This window comes from Mustela nivalis (genome assembly GCF_964662115.1).
Source record: "Mustela nivalis genome assembly, chromosome: 16".
Lineage (NCBI taxonomy): Eukaryota > Metazoa > Chordata > Mammalia > Carnivora > Mustelidae > Mustela > Mustela nivalis.
This window is the reverse complement of record NC_139035.1, coordinates 54,504,902-54,527,975: the sequence shown is the minus strand read 5'-3', so window position 1 is coordinate 54,527,975 and position 23,074 is coordinate 54,504,902. Positions and strand designations below refer to the sequence as shown.

General features: G+C 37.9%; 1 protein-coding gene across 15 annotated transcripts in view; it reads left to right on the top strand.

Annotated features, from left to right (window-relative positions):
• ESRRG (estrogen related receptor gamma) overlaps positions 1 to 14,508 on the top strand; it is a 621,316-nt gene extending 606,808 nt beyond the window's left edge. For all 15 annotated transcript variants that reach the window (XM_082703835.1, XM_082703840.1, XM_082703828.1 and 12 more), the window contains one exon: positions 10,610 to 14,508. In XM_082703835.1, the coding sequence (XP_082559961.1) occupies positions 10,610 to 10,854 (245 nt within the window). In that variant the 3' untranslated portion in view covers positions 10,855 to 14,508. The remainder of the gene's footprint in view (positions 1 to 10,609) is intronic.
• Positions 14,509 to 23,074: the final 8,566 nt, after the last annotated feature.

Here is a 23,074-nt window from a genome sequence, read left to right as displayed (position 1 = left end):
TGGTTTTTTAAATTATTAACTAATTGTGAGTGCTGAGCAGCACTAAAACTTGATCGAGATTGCTAAAATCTTATCATTTTAGGTATTAGATATATACTTTATGGCTATTGTAATTTAGAGTACCTGAATTAATTAGCAGCAGCATTTCTGTCTGTTGTGTAGAAGTATAATCATTAGTGTTTTGATATGTAAATATTTGAATCCCACAGACTCCGCTGTTGGAAGGAGGAAGTGACCTACTTTAGAGCAATGACTGGTGATTAGAAAGTCTTTAAAGAACTAGTTAGTTTGCTTTTCTGGTTTAAAGCGAGATCTAGTTAACTGACCCTCTCTTTTTTCTCTTATACTGGTATTGAGTAACTTTAATTTCTTTCAGGAAATTTCTCCGTGTCACAAAGTTACGCTGCAAGTGCTTGCAACTTTTTTTAGCTTCTCAAAAACCAAGAAAATTTAACTGAATCAGAGTCCATAATAACGGAGAAAAGATTAAGGATTGTATTGATGTCTACACTGTGCCAGTTCTCTCGTGGCTGTATAAATATGACCCTTTCTCATGCTTCCAACCCCAAACCCCACCATGTTAGTATGGGATAAACCACTCAGAAAATCTTATTTTTTTTTTCTCATGCTGTCAATATGATGCTATTTTATTCCGTTTTTTTTTTTTACCATTACTTGGATGATAGCAATAAAGTTGTAGATTCATTTTTGCTTAGTTCCAGGGACTCTTAAACTGCTCAAAAATACATGAGTATGAAAAATGTTTTCAAAGATACCCTAAAAAGCTCGTGGTTTTTCTTTCAGTATTTAGAGATACAGAATTTATGGGGGGGGGAATCTATTTTAGTGTTATTTTTGTAGATATCTTAGCATTCCCTGTATGGCTGTAGGTGTTAAGAAGCAATGTCTCATTAATCTAAATTTCAGCTTGTTTTAAACATCTGTCTTTATTCAATAATTATTAATATTATGCTTATGCTCAGGAAACCAGGAATCGTCTTCTCGGTAATAGCTGTCATATATTTTTGTACCTCTGTTTGTGGTATATGTGAACTCACTTACATATATGTGAACTCACTTACTTACAACAGCAGGAACACCACTGGAAATACTTTCCCTGTCTTGAAGCATATAGGGAAAAACAACAACAACAAACCCAATATATTTTGAACTAATACTGTTATTCTCACATTCACATTGTTTTTTTGTCCCAATTATTTTTGAAGATAAGAAACTCACAGGCTCACTTAAACTATATACTTTCTTAATTTTGCACACCAACTATCTCCTCGGCAATTGTTGCCTCCCTGATCTCTCTCTGCCACTAAATTTAAAAAGGAAAATCTACATCACAATGTTAACTTTGTAATTGTTACGCCCCTTTATCTCATCAAACACCAAGAAGTTAGACTCCTCTCCAGAATTCTTCCCATTTGGGGAGTTTTATGATTCTGTAATTAATTTTATGTCTTTATTGGAAAATTTAGTGAAATATTACTACATGCGTTTTGGGTAAGATTATTTCATGGGATTCTTTGGTTCTATTGATTCTTACGCTTAAGAATTTGTTTGAAGTTATTATTCTGGCCCCAAGGAAGTAGACTTGTTTTTATATATGGAAGACTAAAGCAGTTGAAGAGTGAGAATTGCTTTTAGTCTGGTCATTCTCTTTGGCTCACAAGGCTCTCCAGCTTCACAGCTGCCACTCCTCCCAAGTGGTATCCCCAGCCCTGCCCCCACCCTGGAGCCCTGTGAGCCCAACTCATTCAGGACTAAACAGAAACTACAGTTTAAAGCTGACTTTTCTCTTTTATTTCTACACCATGCTTCTAGAATAATAGTGTCTGTTGGTAGGAAGCTGCGAGTAATATTTTGCTCCTCAGTTTCAAATCGTAAGTAATTAGAACCACATCCTGACAGTATTTTATTCTTGAGAACAAACGTTTGATGTGTAGAATCATGATATAATTTCAAGGGAGAGAAAGCTTCTGATTACGGTAGGAGACTGGGCTGAGGGCCATCTTTAGTCCTGTAAGTTTGGCCTCGTGTTTTTCAGCCTTTTTTCATTATCTCTCCCTCGGGGTAGCCTTTTTAGATATTTTTTTCTTAATAAGTCCCTAATGAAATATTAATATCATGAAAATGTTATGAATCTGTTTGTGTACTGTACAGATACGCATTTTACCTAAAAAGAGAGATCTGCCCCTACTTTCCAATTCCAAATTCCACTTCAAGAATGTATTCTTTAATCACATAACTGTTTTCTCGTCTGTAACACGAGGCAGGTGAATTATATAATGTCTCATATTACTACGTGGCCTAAAATTTTTATGTCAGTGACTTTTAAGTGAGGGCAGTGAGTTTGGTTGTATATTTTGTATGTGGTTATGTGTGTGTTAATGCTAAGTTTATAATATAGAAATTAACATCCTCATGGATCTGAATAATTAGTATGAAAGTGAAAAACCTCTTTAGTTCCTTAATATCGCTTGAGCCGTCAAACACAATTTTATTGAAATCTTCACTAAATTTGCTAATTTCGATACTCTAGACAGAGTTTAAGATACTGATCAAGCAATTATCCCTTTTTAAGAATCTTTCTGTAGATGTTTCTTTTCTTTTCTTTTTTTTTTTTTTTTTTTTTTTTTTTTTTTTTAGCTTTTGCTAGGGAATCTCATTTGATTTCTACAACATGCCTGTGAGATGGACATGGCCAATAGCATTTTTGTAGGTAGCCGAAGCAAGCTGATGAAGATGTGTGGCCGCTGTGAGGCAGAGGGTTGGACCCTCTCTTCCTCACTACCAGTAAGCTGTTCCTAGTCCACAAATAAGTAGATTGGCAATTTTACATCTGCCAACCAAAATTAGTACTCTTAATTTAGTTTAGAATTTTGCACTTACTTTATCTTGCTGTCTTCTTGGATTCCAGTAGTATAAAACTACTCTTAAAAGTGGCAAAAAAAAGATCTGGAGACCAAATGTTTACTACCTTGGTAGGATTTAATAAGAAATAAGTATGGACAGGTCTTTTGCAGCAGGTAAATATTTATATATTTAACTTTTACCCAGACCAAACCATAATTAATACTCTCTGGGAAATCAAAATTATAATTTTTCCATCTCCTAGTCTACTTTTCTTTGGTTTTTGCTCAAATCTGACATCACTGTTTGGATTATTTTAATTTTGCTTAAGATGATATAATTGAGTTGAAATGGGTGGTGGTTTTATTTAATGTAACTCTTGAATTTTGTAAATGTGATGATATCTCAAATTTTTATGTAAAAAGTAAAGGTATGTTTTCAAGTGTTTCTTATCACATTCAATGATTGCTATGCCTTGACATAGTGTAAGAAATATTTGCCCCAAGTGTCTCTGCTTTCAGCTGGGTAATAAGCACATAAATACTCTGCAATTGGTTTACTTCTAGGGAATGACATAATATAACAATATTTCCATTTATAGATAATGACTAATCCCTTATGAAAAGGTCATTAGCATGGTACAGATCATTTATGATATTGTGGAAGATTGAAATATTTACACCCAAGTTGCTATCAACATTCACTTTTTTTTTTTAAGATTTATTTATTATTTTATTTGAGAGAGAGAGAGTGTGTGTGTGTGTGTGTACCCATGAGCGGCAATTGGGGGTGGGCAGAAACTGAGGAGAAGGAGGAAGCAGACTCCCTGCTGAGCAGGGAACCTGCCGGGGTAGGGGTGGGGCTTGATTTCAGGACTCTGAGATCATGACCTGAGCCAAAATCAAGAGCTGGGTGCTCAACCGACAGAGCCACCTCGGTTCCCCCCAGCATTCACTTATTGAGTATAATTGTCTTTATCACTTCGAGTAGAAGGAGTTAGAAAGCTCCTGGATAAGTGTTAGATATTGGAGGGAGAGAGAAGCCTTGAGTACTTGTAGAGAAATAAAAAAGAGTCTCTTAGCAGGGACTTGCGATTCTGCAAGGGGAAAGAATGATGGTAACAATAACTTGGGATTTAGGAGAGGGAACCCAGGAGGAAAGACACTATGGGCTACGGAGCTGTGGCTCAATACCCAATATAAATACAGTATGGGAACAATTTGTGGGTCTGGTATAAACTTCGAGATCTGGCTTCATAGCCAGAGCTAGAAACGAAGAAGATAGTGTATCTCATGGGTACCTGTAAAATCATTCTGTTCTCGCCATTGTTAAGCACATAATAAGAGTTGTTATCACTGTTTCCAACATTAGAAGTATAACTTTTCTGCATTAGGAAAGACCTAAGAATTCTTTTGATCTAACCTCTTAGTTGGTATGTGAAGACCTTCCGTGGCACTTTGCCAAGTGTTTCTACCACCTTGCTCAGAATTCTGCCTAACTCAGTGCTTTCTAGAAGGGACCGTTCCATCGGAAGTTTCTTACTACTCCTCTCTCTGTCTCTGCCTCTCACCATTTTAATATAAAATAAAACATATATTTAAGAGAAAGACCCACACAAACCTCCCCCAAATGTATAACTTAGTGAGTGTATTAGTTTTCTGTGGCTGCTCTTACCAATTGCCACAACTTGGTGACTTGAAACAATATGTACTTATTCTGGAGGTCAGAAGTCCGTAAGCATTTTTTACAAGGCTGAAGACAAGATAGAGACTGGGCAGTGGTCCTTCTGGAGGCTCTAGAGGACATGTACCTTGCCTTTCCCAGCTTCTAGAGTGACGTTCCTTGCATTGCTTGAGCTGTAGTATGTCCTCCATCTTCCAAGGCAGCAGTGTAGCACCATGGATTGCCTTCTTCTTCCTTTGCCTCTCTCTCAAAGACACTGCCGGCTTCATTGAAGACCCTCCCAGATAATGTAGGATAATCTTGCATAGCAGATCCTGACTCACACTTGCGAAGTGTGCTTTGCCATAGAAGTAACATTCGGAGCCATTTTTGCCGTCTGCCACAATGGCCATATGAGCAAAGATGGGAAATAAAAATTTGTGAGATATCGTAGAAACGCCTCCGTGTGTCTTGTCCCAATCTCACCGCCCTCCTTTGCCCCCCAAAGTAACCACTAGCCTGTTGTGGTTTTTATTCCTTCCTTATGTTTTGTTACGGCTTTATCACCCAATGCGTATCCTCAGACATGAGAGTTTAGTCTTGCCCATCCCCTCCCCCCAAAAATCAATGGAGTTTTTAACTCTCCTTTAATCTAAAAGTTGATCTTTCACTTTCATTTTCTTACAATCTCTCTGTTGAAGAGGCCAGGGCATTTGACCTGCAGAGTTCCCCCCACTCTGGACGTTACAGACTGCGTACGCTAGGAGCGGTTCATCACGTCTCTCTGCCCTTTGCATCTCATGCGAATTGGCAGCTGGATGCAGAGACGTCATCAGACCCCAGTTCAATGCCTGTGACACCTGTAGGTGGTGTGCTGTTCATGGGGAGGCTCACGGTGTCCGGTTGTCTCTGTGTCCTGTGAGCAGCTGTTGACGCTCATTACCTAAATCCACTCATCGCTGGGGGTCGCCAAATGATGATCTGTGATTTTTGTCATCTCTTTTTACATTCAGTCATTGGAATACTTACATAAAGTGATGCTTTCTCTCACCTCTTATTGATGACTGATGATGGAGTTTATATAGGCGCTTGATTCTTTCCGTTTGTTCACCAGTTTCCAAAATAAAGAATTGATGTCTATCTTTTAAAAATGTCATTATAATCAAATGTATTTAAACATATCTGGTGGGTTTCTTTCTTTCTTTCTCTCTCTCTTTCTTTCTTCTTAGAGAGAAAGAGCTCAAGCGGAGGGTACAGGAGGTGATGGAGAGGGAGAGAGAGAATCTTAAGCAGGCTCCATGCCCAGCGCAGAGCCTGATACGGGTCTTGATCTCAACCCTGATATCATGACCTGAGCTGAAATCAAGAGTCAGATGCTTAACCAACAGAACCACCCAAGCATCCCTATTCAGTGGATTTCAATCAATTGCAGTATAATCCTTTAGGAAGCTAGAATTGTTCCATTTTGGGTCTTTGGGAGTCTCTTTAGTTGGGCTTCTGGAATCTTTCTGGAATTTTTCGAATTAGTAGTTGTACATAGTCTCCTTTCTATGTAGTATAAGGTGTTCCATACTTATCTTAAATATTTCCTGGCCGAAGCCTGGAATCTAATGATAAGCTGGTGCTAGGTTTCTCATTGCTCAGGATTGCATTCCTAGCTTGGCCCTCCTTCCTAGGCTTTCTCAGTGGACAGAGCTAGGAACACCCACAATCGTGATTCTCTCTCTCTCTCTCTTTCTCTGTGTGTCTCTTGTGGATACCTTGTCACTTAGTTTTGTTTGTGAGTGTTGTCTATAGGTTTTTAGTTTGGCCATCTAGTTGTTCTGGTTTTTTTATGTGCAGATTAGGAAAGATTAAAATATCTTGCTACCTCCATTGCCATCTTCTAAGAAAGTTTATGATTGGCACCATTTTTTGATATTTAGGGTCAGCGATTGATGTCCATCAAGAGCTAGTTTGCATGATAGTCAACCACGTTCCTCAGCACCCAGCCAATTGGAACCAGGAGAATCGCTCAGTTAGACTCCTTATATATTGCATATAGAAATTTTGAGATCAAATTATCTTTTAGGCATTAGACTTTTGCTCACTTCTCTGTATTTCCCATCATGTTGTGCTTCCTTCCTCAGTGATCCGAGAGTCCCATCAGCTCACCCCTTATTACCCCTATTCATGTAGGCAATTTACAAACACTAAAGAAGTCAACACTTGGGTTCCTCTGAGCATTGGTTTATATTATATACTAGACTTGACTCTGAATATGCTTTGTCCATTTTTAATATTCAGTGCCACCCTCAAAATCCGATTTGGCACCATTGATAAAGTATTGCCAAGAATGAGCTGCAAGTCCTAATGACAGTTCCCAAATACAATTTGGGTGTTCTCGAGTAGCTGTGCCCATCCATGCCCACAATAGTTAAAAATTTTTACCATGGAGAAAGGCATTTTTTTTTTCAGGTAAACTACAAAAATTCTGAGTCTCACCAAATTTGCAACTGTAGGTATGAGGATATTTAGTCCCCCTTCCCAAAGTAAATGATCTTAACTAGACATGTTCCTTTAGGATCCCACTTCACAGAATAAAATATTGGAATTTAATGAAGGGGTTCTATTTTATTAAGTGTGGAAATGTAATATGTGGGCGACAATGCATGCTTCCTGTGAACACTGGTTATCTTTTGAAATCTGAATTCTTTTAGAATAGCAGTCTGGTTTTTAGTTCACAACCCTGGCTTGACTGTAGAAGCACCTAGATTTTTTTTAAAATATGGATGATGTTTAGGATCTAGCTAAAATTTTCTGATTGATAGGTCTGGACTTGGGCCCAAACATATTTGTTTTTAACCATTCACCCAGTGTTTTTAATGTATAGGCTTACTGTGTCTCCTTAGTTCATAAGCCTGAGTCACATGATTAAGTTTCACTGGTTTTCATTAGCACAAATACTGGGACCATTTCCTTTAAAACACAAAGTTAAAAAGAAACCAGCTCCAACAACCAAAGCTAAATAATTACATAAATTAATGCCAATTCTAGTGAGCCTAGCATAAATGTATACATATAGACCAAAGACCAAACAGCGATTAAAGCCACAGAGCCAGAACTTGAACTAGGATCCCTAATGGAGATTAATATTTTCTTCAGCAGTCTGCCAGCCGAATCATGGTCTAATTAAATAGTTCAGATTTAGTGAGTTTGCATTTAAAGTATTAGCAGATCCGAGAATGGGTAAAGCTAAAATGAGTTAGAATCTTTTCTGTAAATGGGAAGTTAAATTATCATAGTAATTTGATTAAATCATTTTTAAATCTCTCAAGCTAAATCACAGCCTTTAAAGAATAGTTTGAAGTCTTAATTGCTGTTTGTGAGCGTATCTCTCTGCTATTTGTTCTCGCCTCATTTCCTGTGACATCCTATAATATATCTCCTGCCGGGCCAGAGTAGTGGGGAAGGCAAGGCTTGGAGTTGGGGCTGAGGTGACTCGGCAGCTCACTTCAAGCGTTTAAAGATTCGCATAGAGAGGAGGGACATTTATTCTGTATCATTCCAGTGTTTAGAACCAGGACCAAAGGGCAGGGGTTGTAGACAGATTTGGAAAAAATCTGAAGAAGACATTTGTAAGGATTAGTTCTGTCCTTTGTGAAATAGAATGTTCTACATACATCTGGAAATGTCTTCCTTAGGAACGTAGAGAAGATTTTTTTTTAAGATTTTATTTGTATGTATTTATTTGATAGAGAGAGAGAGAGAGAGAGAGATCACAGGTAGGCAGAGAGGCAGGCAGAGAGAGAGGGGGAAGCAGGCTCCCTGCTGAGCAGAGAGCCAGATGCAGGGCTCGATCTCGGGACCCTGAGATCATGACCTGAGATGAAGGCAGAGGCATAACCCACTGAGCCACCCAAAAGCCCCAGAAATGTAAAGCAGATCCTTGATGAAGATGGAAGGTTGAATAAGATGGACTCAGAAGATCATTTTAACTTTTGGGGGAGGTAAGCAAGGGAAATGCCATATGCAGTGGTACACATTCTAGCAGCATATTTTGATACAAAGTAACCCGCGTTAGGCCCAACTCTGACCCTCCCGGTGCCACGTGACTTACAGCAGCTGGGAGAAGAGAGAGGAGACAGTGTTCAGAAAGTGCTTATCACAAAGAAGTAGAAGCCTCACCCCAAACAGGTACTTAATATGTGGTTTATTTATTATATTTATTTTGCTGCTTTTGGTGGGGGGGGTCTGGTGGGAAGATAGTTATTTTGTTGTAATATTGTTTGTAAAGATGCAATTCTCTTCTCGCCATCCATTTGTTCCCATTTTCACTTTGAGTGAGTGCTTTGAGTCCCAGTCAAATCGGGTGAGTCCACCTTATCTTATGAGGGAAGCCTCATGTGCAAAGTCAGTTTTTTGTGTCCTGGGACACTCCCCATTTGTGTGAGTCCAGGCCCACCATTTTCCCTTCAGATAGCATCTCAGAAGAAAAATAGAAAAAAAAAATAATAAAATTCAGTGCACATTGTGATTTCCATGACAGTTTTTCCCTCACTCACATTGCCCGCGGATAGACATCTTTGGAAATGATGCGTGCTTGTTGCTGTGAGAAGGCACATAGGGAGTGGATGGGATTGTCATGCTGATGGGGCCAGAGTGGAGAGAAGCCTGTGTAGGATCAATCCATAGGCACAGGCTAGCTTGTGTGTTGGGAAATGTTCTGAGTTCCACACCAGGGACATTATCAACCACACTATCAACCTTAACAACCTGGAAGAACTCCTCCTCTCGGTTCAACTAGCAGGAGTTGAGTCTTAAGTGGTAAAAGCTCCCAAGCCACTGTATTTCTCTTTTCAAGAAACGTGTCATTAACCCCGTCCTGTAAACAGTGGTCAGTTTATTAACAATGTGGTGAAATGATTTCAAAATGACAATGTAAGAGAAAAAGAACAACAAAATACAAACAAGTTTTTAAATATGGTCCTGATTATAGCTGATAGCCTTTTTATTACGTCGCCATGATTTTTTTTTTATCATGTTTAGTCACTTGATTTTTAATTACATTTCCTTTCTCTTTTTGTACATGTGACCTGATATGTGAATTATATGAAACATTAGGCTAACTACATGTATCTTAGAGCTCTGCATTCTCAGAGAACAAGAATTATTAAACATGAGGAATCCCCCCAAAGACTCCATTATGTGTAATTAACAGATAAACTGTCATCAGAATCAATAAAACGTGCTAAATGATTCAAACTTGTATATAATTAAGTGTCTGTTTTAGAGCTAGAGCAGTAACTTTTCTTTTTCCCCCACATCTCACATTTCTCAGAAGAATAATTGTGGCAACCCTGTTAACCCTCTCCTTTCTTGACTGAATTAGATTTTTAAATGAGTCACTTAAGGGCAAAGTTCACCTTCACAAATGTGAAAGATATTTCAGAACTCATTAATCTAAAGACTTCATTTGTTTTTCAGTAGCAGCAGACTGTGTAAGGATGCTTTAATGAACTGTTACCAGTACACTGAAAATCTTGAAAGGATAAGCAGTTTGTTGTGATTTCTGTAGTCTACACCTGAACGGAGTGTTAAATTCCATGTATTTATACTGAGTTCTTAAAACCTCGGTCATTTCCTTTTTTTTTTTTCTCCTTTTGGGAAATACAGGCTTTTTGAGGGAAAGATCATAATTTTAGACAATGTTTTTCCTCCATAGCACTTAGAATAATACATTTAATAGATGACCTTTGAAAATTATTGAATGGTTGAAAAAACATATGAATGAGATAATGAATAAAGTAACCAAGATTGCCATCTGTTAAAAGCAACTCTTCTCTGATCAGTCCATCTTAGGAGGAAAGAAAACCTGCACTTTAAAATAATGCATTTTTTGGTAATAATTTCTGTGTTTTAAATCCATATTAGAAATCATCTCCTGTAGGGAAATTTAGAAAAAAAAAAAAAAAAAGTAGAGATTTTTGGAAATGAGCAAATCACAGCTTAGAGCCTCGGGAAATTCATGTATAGTATGTTAACTTCCTCCAAATCCGGTTTTGGTTATTAGTGACCTGATTCCGTGTTTTGCTTTGTCGCCCAGACTCCATGCACATAGAAGATGGGGAGGCCGTCCAGAAACTTCAGGACGTCTTGCACGAGGCGCTGCAGGATTACGAGGCCGGCCAGCACATGGAAGACCCCCGCCGGGCGGGCAAGATGCTGATGACGCTGCCGCTGCTGAGGCAGACCTCCACCAAGGCCGTGCAGCACTTCTACAACATCAAACTGGAAGGCAAAGTCCCCATGCACAAACTTTTTTTGGAAATGCTAGAGGCCAAGGTCTGACTAAAAGCTCCCGGGCCTTCCTGTCCTGCACGCTGAAAAAGGGAAAATCAACCCCAGAGTGATGTCGAAGAAACATAGAGTTTAGTTACCAACATCCAAAATCAACGGACTGCACTGATCATGTAGCAGCAAGACTATGAAGCAGCTTTCAGATTCCTCCACATCTTCCTGATGAGTTTCTCTGGCCCTTTTCTCACCTTCCTTTTCCCTTCCTTCCTTCCTTCCTTCCTTCCTAATTTTTTTTTTTTTAATGTCCCTTATTTGTTCTCTCCGTCATTTCTCAGCTTCCTTCATTCCCGGTTCTCTTTCTCCTTCATTTCCTTCCTTCCTTCTGTCTTGCCCCCTCCTCCTCGTCACCTCCTTCTCTTTCCCCATCCTGCCCTTCTCTCCTAAATTGAGAACATCTGTCGTTGTAAGGCAATTGTCCTTGTCCCTTCCTCCCCCTCTCCCTCCCTCCCTTCTGCTGCTGAACTTTTACAAGAGGTCTCTAACTGAAGAGAGATAAAAGCCAGCCCTGCCAAAGGATGGAGATCCATAATATGGATACCAGTGAGCTTGTTGTGAACCATAACGTCCCCAATGACTAAGGAATCAAAGAGAGAGAACCATCGTACCTAAAAGTACAGTGCAACACAGACACATTGACTGAGTGCAGTATTAGGTTTCACGGGAGCAGCCTCTAATTAGACAACTTAAGCAACGTGGCATCGGCTGCTGCTTATCATTGCTTTTCCATCTAGATCAGTTACAGCCATTTGATTCCTTAATTGTTTTTTCAAGTCTTCCAGGTATTTGTTAGTTTAGCTACTATGTAACTTTTTCAGGGAATAGTTTAAGCTTTATTCATTCATGCAATACTAAAGAGAAATAAGAATACTGCAATTTTGTGCTGGCTTTGAACAATTATGAACAATAATGAAGGACAAATGAATCCTGAAGGAAGATTTTTAAAAATGTTTTGTTTCTTCTTACAAATGGAGATTTTTTTGTACCAGCTTTACCACTTTTCAGCCATTTATTAATATGGGAATTTAACTTACTCAAGCAATAGTTGAAGGGAAGGTGCATATTATCACGGATGCAATTTATGTTGTGTGCCAGTCTGGTCCCAAGCATCAGTTTCTTACATGAGCTCCAGTTTCCCTAAATGTTCACTGACACAAAGGATTAGATTACACCTGCCGTGACTCCGGTGGTCACGTGTAGAAAGCACCGCACATGGAGTACAGATCCGTAGAATGATCAGGAGTGCTCCTCTCTACCTGGGAGGTCCAGTTGCCATAGGATTTCTAGCTGCCGTGGTGGTTAGGAACGAGATACTGCCTGTTTGCAGAGTTATAGACCTTGTCTCGGAAGGAGCTGTGAGCCAGTATTCATTTAAGAGGCAATAAGGCAAATGCCAGAATTTGGGGAAAAAAAAACAAAAAACAAAACCCAAAACCATCAAAGACAGCAGACGCCTGAGCAAATTCTAAAACGTAATCTTTATGAGTTGATTCATTTAGGACTGTTTGTTTAAATTAATCTGCAGTTTTTACCAAGAGCTAAGCCAATATGTGTGCTTTTTCAACCAGTATTGTCACAGCAAGAAAGTCAGTCAGGTTCCAGACTCTTAAGAGGTGTAATCTAATGAAGAAATCAATTAGATGCCCCCGAAATCTACAGTCGCTGAATAACCAATAAACAGTAACCTCCATCAAATGCTATACCAATGGACCAGTGTTAGTAGCTGCTCCCTGTACTATGTGAACAGTCTTATTCTATGTACACAGATGTAATTAAAATTGTAATCCTAACAAACAAAAGAGATGTAGTTCAGCTTTTCAATGTTTCATGTTTGCTGTGCTTTTCTGAATTTTATGTTGCATTCAAAGACTGTTGTCTTGTTCTTCTTGTGGTGTTTGGATTCTTGTGGTGTGTGCTTTTAGACACAGGGTAGAATTAGAGACAATATTGGATGTACAATTCCTCAGGAGACTACAGTAGTATATTCTATTCCTTACCAGTAATAAGGTTCTTCCTAATAATAATTAAGAGATTGAAACTCCAAACAAGTACTCATTATGAACAGAAACACATCAAAATCATAATAATATTTTCAAAACAAGGAATAATTTCTCTAATGGTTTATTATAGAATACCAATGTATAGCTTAGAAATAAAACTTTGAATATTTCAAGAATATAGATAAGTCTAATTTTTAAATGCTGTATATATGGCTTTCACTCAATCATCTCTCAGATGTTGTTATTAACTAGCTCTGTGTTGTTGCAAAACTTTTTGGTGCGGACACGTTTCCAAAACTATTGCTACTTTGTGTGCTTTAAACAAAATACCTTGGGTTGATGTTTCATCAGCCTCGTGCTAGGAATACTGTGTATCTATCATTAGCTATATGGGACTATATCGTAGATTGTGGTTTCTCAGTAGAGAAGTGGCTGTAGTGTGATTCTAGATAAATCATCATTAGCAATTCATTCAGATGGTCAATAACTTGAAATTTATAGCTGTGATAGGAGTTCAGAAATTGGCACATCCCTTAAAAAAAAAATAACAACAGAAAATACAACTCCTGGGAACAAAAGGTGCTGATTCTATAAGATTATTTATATATGTAAGTATTTAAAAAGATTATTTTCCAGAAAGTTTGTGCAGGGTTTAAGTTGCTACTATTCAACCACACTATATATAAGTAAAAAATATATAACAATATATCCGTTGTTTTCACTGTATCACATTAAAGTACTTGGGCTTCAGAACTCAGAGCCAACCAACTGAAAACACGAGATGGAGATGTGAGAAAAGAATCTAGTACAAATTTTAGTTTTCAGTTTAAGTGACTCTCGGCGTTACCGAGTACACGAATCTCACACATAGGAAACACGACTTAAAACGTAGATCTAAAAGAACTGCACGGGCTTTAGGGCAAAATGCTCATCTTAAACCTTGCTCGAGGTAAGTTTTTTCAAGTTTCAAGCAAGACCATTTACTTAATGTGAAGTTTTGGAAAGTTATAAAAGTGTATGTTTTTGCCATATGATTTAAATTTTTATTTTGCTTCTTTTAGGTTTGTTCTTATTTAAAGCAATAGGATTGTGTGACTACCTGTAGTTACACTTGTGTTTCAATCAGATCAGATTGTTGTATTTATTCCACTATTTTGCATTTAAATGATAACATAAAAGATATGAAATATTTAAAACTGCTATTTTTCTTATAGAAGAGAAAATGGGTGTTGGTGATTGTATTTTAATTATTTAAGCGTCTCTGTTTACCTGCCTAGGAAAACATTTTATGGCAGTCTTATGTGCAAAGATCGTAAAAGGACAAAAAATTTAAACTGCTTATCATAATCCAGGAGTTGCATTATAGCCAGTAGTAAAAAGAATAATAATAATAATAAAACCATGTCTATAGCTGTAGATGGGCTTCACATCTGTAAAGCAATCAATTGTATATTTTTGTGATGTGTACCATACTGTGTGCTCCAGCAAATGTCCATTTGTGTAAATGTATTTATTTTATATTGTATATATTGTTAAATGCAAAAAGGAGATATGATTCTGTAACTCCAATCAGTTCAGATGTGTAACTCAAATTATTATGCCTTTCAGGATGATGGTAGAGCAATATTAAACAAGCTTCCACTTTTGATTGCGCGTTCGGATCGTGTTTCTTTTTGTTCCCCCCACGAGAGAACCAAATCAATAAACAGTGCCCTTTGTTGCTTCCATTCAAAGAGTGTACCTATTCCCTAAAAATAAAGTAGGAGTTTAAATAAGAGCTATATAAAGGCTTGTCAGAATGAATTCTAGGGTGCCAAGAGACATTTTGCATATTTAAGAGTATGCAAAGTGTCTCGTGGCACATTAGAATTCATTCTGACAAGCCTTTATATAGCTCTTATTTAATCTGAAAGCATCTCCACATCATCCTGCATTACTCAAAATCATCGCCTCGATGTCAATGTCATAACAGAAAACTTTCCCCCTATTTTAAGATCATATTAAAACCTGCTAGAGATACCTATTATTTCCCTCCATCCACAATTAAATCATGGGCTTGCACGGAGCTCATCAGGGAGCTGCAGGCTTTGCGGAGTTGCCGGCCAGATTTCCTGAATGAGAAATCAGCAGCGGCGCTCCTAGACCCGTGTGCGTGAGCAGGGGGAGCTGTCTTCGAATCCACGAGGGTTAAGCAGCGCTGCTGACAGCAGATGGCCTGCCCTCGCTCTGCCCGCTCGGGGAGGTCACGGCCCTTGTTGCTCCGGGTCAAGCTGCGCTTCCACCGGACCCTCCTGGAACCATCACCGAGGTGCTAATAGGTGCTTTCCTGGCTTCTCGGCCAATCTTGAGAGTGTCCTGTCCTTGTGTTTGCCCATCGTGGTTCTCACCTCTCCGAGGTGGCTGCTTCTCTAGCGCAAGCTGGTGACACAGAGGCCACTAAAAGCAATCCGATTTCGGGGTGTGACATTGCCTAAATCACCAAGCTGCCCTATAGCTCGCAGCATCACTCGGTCGTCTTTTCCTGCCTTCCTGTCCTTCGAGTGGCCGCAGCTCAGCGTAGGATCCGAGGGGCTTTACCTTCCCTGTTTTCAAAGTCCTCGGGCGGAGCCGACACATGCAGGGGGCAGACCTCACAGGAGAAGGCCTGTCCGTCGTCTTCCAGTGAGGTCCTCGTTTAAAAAAAATACGTAAGTGACGTGCAAACGCTTTTATGAACTTAAATCCCAGATCTCTCTTGCTGGTTTTTATAATTCCAAATTATGACACAGTAAGTTTGCCGGTATTGACGTGTTTCTTAGAGATGCCTCAGGTGTAAAGGAAATGAAAACAGGATTTTGACATTTTAACATGTTTATTTCTTGATACAGAAACAAGGAATAGCTCCCGATGGATAGGTTATGTATTTGTGTCAAGGGATTGCTTTTATTTTCACCTGATGTTTATAAAGGACGTTTTGCTTTAAGCTAGTGGTTCCCAAACTAGGCCACAGATTAGAATCACCTGAAGAGGGTTCACAGTTCCTGACGGTTGTATACCACCCACAGAAGATCGGGGGTTAGTTGTGGCCTGGGCTTTTGAACAGTTCAAAAAATCATTTCCTGGGGCTCCTGCGTGGCTCAGTCGGTTGGGCATCCGACTTGAGCTCCGCTCAGATATTGCGCTCAGGGTTGTGGGTTCAAGCCCTGTGCTGGCCTCCCCGCTGGGCATGGAGCCTACTTAAAAATAGATATGTATCCTCTCCAGGTGATTATAATGTGAAGACAACGTGAGAAATGATGTTTTAAGTTTTTATATGTTACCCAAATAGGCCAGGAATATCCTAAAAAATTAAAAACTTTTCATACATTGGCTCTGAATTTTTGTGAGAGTTTTAGAATATTTTTTTACATCATGATAAAAGGATTCAGCCTTGTAGTGAATCACAAGGCCAATAAAATGCACCTGGAATGTTCTGAGCCCCGCCTTCCCTCCCCCCACCTCCAGAAGCCTGGTTCTCTCTCCCCATCCATCCTTCCCCAGTCAAGTGGGGGACACGTTCTGTTCGTTGACTCCGAAGGCACACCTTCTGGTTATGCCCCATCTGAAAGCAGAGAGACCTGCTCAAAAGCTTGTGCAGAATATCTCATGATCCCGTTTAAAAAAAACCTTCCAGGTGCTTTAAAATGTGACTTTTTCATGTGCTTTAAAATGAATTTAGGTGTGGCTCAATTACCTGTTTTTCTTCACAAAAACAAACCAAAACACACACACACACAAACAAACAAACAAAAATAACCCGCAAAAAACAGGAACAAAAAACACAAACAAAATTTATTTCTCAGAATGACCTCTCTTCCCTACATTTTCCAAGTGGCAGATTTAAATAAGTAAGAGGTAGAAATGAGAATGGAGATAGGATGTCTCACTCTTGGGCCTCTGCAAAAACTTTAGGTACACTTTGCTGGCTGTGAAATTTAATTTGTGATTAGCCTGGAAAAGCAGAGAGATCTGTTTCCATTTGTTGTTTCATCCGCGATGGTTTACATACTGAGGGGCTATTTCCGCCGTCCTGTAGATATCAAAGTGCTTCAGTCAGTGTTTTGGGCCATTTCGAATCTGGAAGTCTAGCTCCTTGGGCCCCTTGGTAGGATGGAAAAAAAAAAAAAAACCCACAATGAAACAAGTAGCAGCAGATTGAATGCCCCCCTCATCTTATTATGAAACAAAACAGAAAAGAAAAGAATTTCAAAATATAATCCCCCTTTCCCAGGAGTATTTGTCTTGTTCTCCATGAAGTTAAAGGTCTGAAATAATGTGCCCATCAGGGGCTCAATGTTGCATGTCCATGCCAGTTGGTCCAAGGGCTTGTTATGATGGTAATGACCGACTGAAACGTGAGCTTGGATTGCAACAATACAATTGCTACCAGCTCACCCGCTGGGAGAAATATTTTATTATTGTCAAATGTCCTCCATAGAGATTTGTTTTGCCTGTTCCTGTTTAAATTAAATTCAAAGCAGAACTGCATTACTATTTCTCTGGAGTATATTTGAGATAAACAACTAGTCTCAAAATTTAGGATTCCTGGCTAGTTCAAATTTGTTTATTAGCAGAAAAATTACAATAGGTGACACCATGGCTGCAGGAATATTAGCGTTGCAGCCTCTAGAGAGATTTGCAGACTAAGTCCGTATCCTAAAAGAAACAAACAAAACAAAACCCAAAAAACTCCCTTTTTCATTACAGATGCCAGCCAGATTAATGATGGACTCTGCTGTCAGTTGTACAATCTTAAAAAAGAGAAGATGTCCCAATATAGTACTGCATGGCCATAGCATGCCACAGAACTTTGGCTGTAAGAAATTTTGCCCTAAGGAAGAAGTGTTTTAAACTTAAGCTCATAAATCAATGTGTGTGTGTGTGTGTATGTAAAAACATTTTTAAACAGCAACATAGTATAAAATAGCACAGAAGCCCAAAGCATGAATTAAAATGCCCTTTGAGCACAATATATACTTTTTCCAATAGTATTTTTAAAAAAGAATTAAATGTCCCAGAATACACAGAATTCCTGGGATCATTTTTGCCAAAGGCCCTCTAATGCAGCTTTGGCAAAGGATCCTGCAACGGAGCAGCTCAGTTAATACGAAAGTTCCATGCAGCCACCTTAGCATGGGGCCTCACCCTACCCAAAATGCCTGTTACCTTCATGAAAAATCACAGAGGCCCGTGTGTTCCATGAGGGACTGAACTTTGAAGAGCTGGTTTTGGGAGATGCAAACAAGCTGGTGGGAGGGGTAACTAAGGACCTAACAGGAAAACATTCCAGACTAGCAGGAGCATTAAATCACACCATTCACACTCCAATGCCATCCGCCATGCTCAGTCGCATTTCACAGTTTTGTTGGGAAGTGAGGAACCGTCCGCTGTTAAAAAAAATAACAGAACAAAATACTAACGTCAGAAGAGCAATTTCTAAAACAAGGTCTAGAGCTAATACAAGGGTTGGGTTTTTTTCCTTTTAAATATGTGTTTTCATATCATTGCAAATGAAAAAAACTAAATATTCATGGTTTTAAAAAACACAAAACCCTGCAGATCCTTTTGTATTAATCTGAGATTTGTTAATCTCCACTAGACTTGTGTTTTCCTTGGTCTTCTTCCTTTCATGAACAAAATAAATTGACTAGCCTTAAAGTGTCAACTCCATGCTTTCAAATCCAAACAGATATGTAGACTATATTTCTAAGGATGTGCATGGCAAAAATCCCTTCCTCCACCGAAATAACTATAAAGGTGAGAATAATTTCCAGGCTAGAAAAGATGTAAAATGATGTTTGGACATGATGATGTTTTTACATGGAAAGAATTCTATACCACATGACTTCTTGCTGTTCTGGTTTAATAAGATTTGGTTGTGCTGAAGTAGACTGGGGATAACAATGAAAGGATGCAGTTTGCCTTACTAGTTTTATGCGTGGACTTTGAGTCCATTGTACGTGGGTTCAAATCCCAACTCTGTCACTAAACAGCTATGGGACCTCGTTACTAAAGTTTATTCAACTTCAGTAAATGGGAATATATGTACTCTCAAGGGATTATTATTAGAATCTAGGTAATATAAGAAAATATCTTGTATTTATTATCCTGAAGATTTTTTTTCCCTTCCCTTGAAAGAGGCTGGCTAAGATTCCAGGATAATCTAATTGAGACGGAAGTCATTGGGGCAGGGGCAAATGTAGGTATTTTGAATCCAGACACATACTTGCTGCTTTGGGGAGCCTCTCTTGAGTGGGCAGCACTTAATTAGTACAAAGTCAGTGTTGTGTGCCTATGCACACTGCAGGTCTGTCTAGAAAGCAGTCATGGACATACATATGTGCTGGGCACTATACGAGTTCTTTGAACACATAAAATTAAATATTCCCAGCAGCTTTATGGGGGTAAGTAATACTAACATCTCCAACTCACTGATGAAGAAAAGGAGGCCCCAAGAAGTTAAATGGCTTGTCCAAAAACCATCTAGTTAGTACACAGTCTGACTAAATTTTGGAATCCAATTTGTCTAACTCCTGGCATTAATATCTTAAAACATTAGCTCTGTATTTAACTGTTCCTCAAAATCGGATAGTGGATAATACATCTTTTTTTTTCTTATTTGGACATATGGGACACAAGACTGGGTTAATCCTATTGCTTTGATCAAGGAATACGGTTCCTCATACCCTGGCAACAAATTCATGCCTTTCCCCCACCGTAAATCTCACTGTGAATCTTTGGAAAATACATAATGTTGGTTTGTGTGCCTAAGAATTTTTATATACAGAAATTGTGCTGTGTTCTGTTTCTTATTTTTTTTTTTTTTACTCTGCACCAGGTTTTTAAGACTTATCCATGTTTCAGAAAAAAATTTGCTGCATAGTAAACCACTGAAGTCACATATCACATTTTATCTGTTCCATTGTGATGACTGATAAGGTTGCTTTCAATTCCTTAATACAATCAATAATGCAATGAACATCTTGGGGGTGTTTTTCCTTATGGACCAATGTAATTATTTTTCTAAGTTATATGCCCTAGAGGGGGTTATTGAGTTATTGACCATTTGTATGTTTATTTTCACAACAGAAATTATTCTACAGAATTAGTACAGTTTGAACTCTCAGCAGCAGTCTGTTTGGGTTTTATTTCCCTACAGCAGCATATGATACTATTTGCACTTAACTTTTTTACTAATTTGATTATCCTAAAATTAATATATTATTATTTTGACTGAAACTTCTCTGAACATCTTATTCTTATACCAGATAAGGCTCTCTTTTCTCTGAACTGTCTATTTATAACTTGTTTATAAAGAGCAAACTCTTTTTTCTGTCGGGTTCTTATCATTTCTTGTTCATTTGTTGGAGTTCTTTGCATATTCTAGATATTAACCTCTGTCAGTTTCAGGTTTTGCAAATATCTTCTGGTTGGTCATCCGTCTAGTAACTTTGACCTTTGTTCACTAGAAATTATTAATTTTGATAAAGTCATATTCATCAGTTTCATTCTCATGCTTTCAGAGTTAAAAATATGTTTCTAATTATTTTGCAATTATTTCTATAGTATAAATTTCACATGTAGGTCTTTTATAATCCAATTTGGATATCTTTAATATGATATAGGAAACTTTGTTTCTCAACTTCCTTGTTCCCTAGCAATGTGTGCTGTCACATCTATATTATACCAAACTACCATATAAAAGTCTATTTCTTGATTCTTTTTTATTCTGCTCTTTGGACAATATGTTATTGACACATGGTTTATTTTATTAGACTATTACTATATTTTATTGGTATATTTTAATACTATATTTTATTATTTTATTACTATAATTTTATAATTTGTCTTACTTTCTGAGAGAATGCATCTTTCACTCACCCACATATACTCTGTCTTATTTTTGAAATTCTGAGTTTTTTGGAAAATTGCATTCATTCTCATAAATTTCAAAATGCTTTTCAGGTTTTCACAATGATCCCTCTATATCTTATTAAATTAAATTGGAAATAATTAACATTTCTATAAATCAAATTCAATGAACCTATTATCTTTCTCCATTTTCATATTTTATTTCTTTAGTAGAGATTTTTTTAAATTATCTACATAAAGGCTTATATTTTAAGACTTTTTTTAAGTTAAATCTGGGTACTTTATAGATTTGTAACTACTGCCAAATACCACTCATTTTCTGTTATATTAGTGAGTTGTTCGTTTTTGAATAAAAGAATGCTACTGCATTTTGCATATTGGTCTTATACTTGGGAATTTGCTGAATGTCCTTATTAGTTGTAATTAGACCTGAATTCTCAATGGAAATGATCTATAGCCCCTCTAAATTTAGAAGGCAGACTGATTGGCTTATTTCTGGATCCATCTCTTTCCCATTGTGCCTTATTACTGGCAGTTCAGAGCCGTCAACTCAAGCTGTTGGTGTTCTGACTATAAACCATCTTTCCCAAACCCATACACTTGTTAGCCTCACTTTCTTTCTTCCAAGTTACTGAAGGCGAAAACTCTTATAAGTGGGTTGCCAGGACATAACAGGAACAGCCATTGGTCAGCCTTCAATAACATCTTTCAGCTTTCTTTGGAAGTTTCCCACTGCCTTTGTCCCAAAGCTACTTCCACATATTTTAGGTTTTCATTAGGGCAGCAACTCTATTTCTAGGTACTGAGTTTCCTATCAGTGAGTTTTTGTTGTGTAATAACCACAAAAACTCACTGTAGTATAAGATAGGTACTTAGTTCTTGGAGTTGGCTGGGGTGTCTAAATAGGGCTTGGCTGAGGAGATCTACTTCAGGCTGTGGTTCTGGCTGGCTCAGGTCAGCCTGTCCAGCCCCACTCTGGGGGCTGGGATGAAGGGCCAGTAGCTACTTCAGAAGATGTTCTTACCATGATGGCAGCAGAGGGCACACGAAAGCAAACCCCAAGGTACCAGCATATTTCAAGCTCTTACTTTTCTCTTGTCTATTCCCCTCCTATTGGCCCAAGCAAATGATGTAGTCAGGTCCAAAGTCAAAGGACAGAGCAATACACTGTGCAATTTGTGGAAGAAACTTCAAATTTCATTCAAAATGGCAAGTGGTGTAGACATACAGAGGAGTAAAGAAATATAAACCACAACTTAATATACCATAAATACTTTGATAATTTCTTTTCAATTTTTAATTCTTTAATGGCCATATCCAAAGCTACAGATTTTCTTTAGTAGTATTCCACAAAATTTGACATGCAGCATTTTTGCTAGCATTCAATCCTAAGTATTCTACATTTTTTTAAATGATTTTCTTTCCCATTAAAGTCTTTCCCCTGGCATGCTATGTATGTGTATCTATTTGCAGGTGTATGGCTTTAAATATTTGTTTTAAACATGTGCTCTTACTGATACCTAATTATATTTTGTTACTGTCAGAGAACATAGTCTGCATGAAGTTGAAACATGGAATTTAATAAAGCTTGCTCTGTGGCTAAGTTAGGATCCAGTTTTGAGGAAGTTCACTTATGCTCAAAAAGAATGTGAATACTTTGAATGGTGGGTGAAATCTTCATTTTAGCACATTATTGATGTTATTTAATATTTAATCACTGTTTGTTTTAGTCTGCCTGAAATTAGAGTTTCTTAGAGGAGTGTGTTAGAATCACCAGCTATAATTGATTTATTTGCATCTTTCTCAGTTAAGGCTTTATACATATCGAGTCTATATCATCAATTACATATATGTTTATTATCTTCATGACATTTTAATCAATCATTTTCTGTAATAGTAAATAATGTTTCTATTAAAATATTTTTTAACATAGAAAGGGCACAAGACATAGATATTCCTTAAAGAATCTTCATGAAGTTAAAACCCATAAAAGTAACAACCGAGTCAAAAATTAAAACATTGAGAATTTCAAAAACATCACCTCTATGCCCCTTCCTTAAAAACAAATATGATCATGATCTACTTTTTCTTCTAATTGTACATTTCTAAACAACATAGTAGAAGTTTGTCTTCTTTTGACATGTATTTAAATCGAATTATACACTATATAGCATTTTGTGACTGGCTTCTTTCCATAAACCTTACTCTTGAGAAACTCACCCATGTTGTGATTAACGATAGTTTGTGTATCTTCGGTGCTATACACTGCTGTTTATTTTTCCAAATGATGGATATTTGAGTTGTATGTAATCTTTTCTGGTACA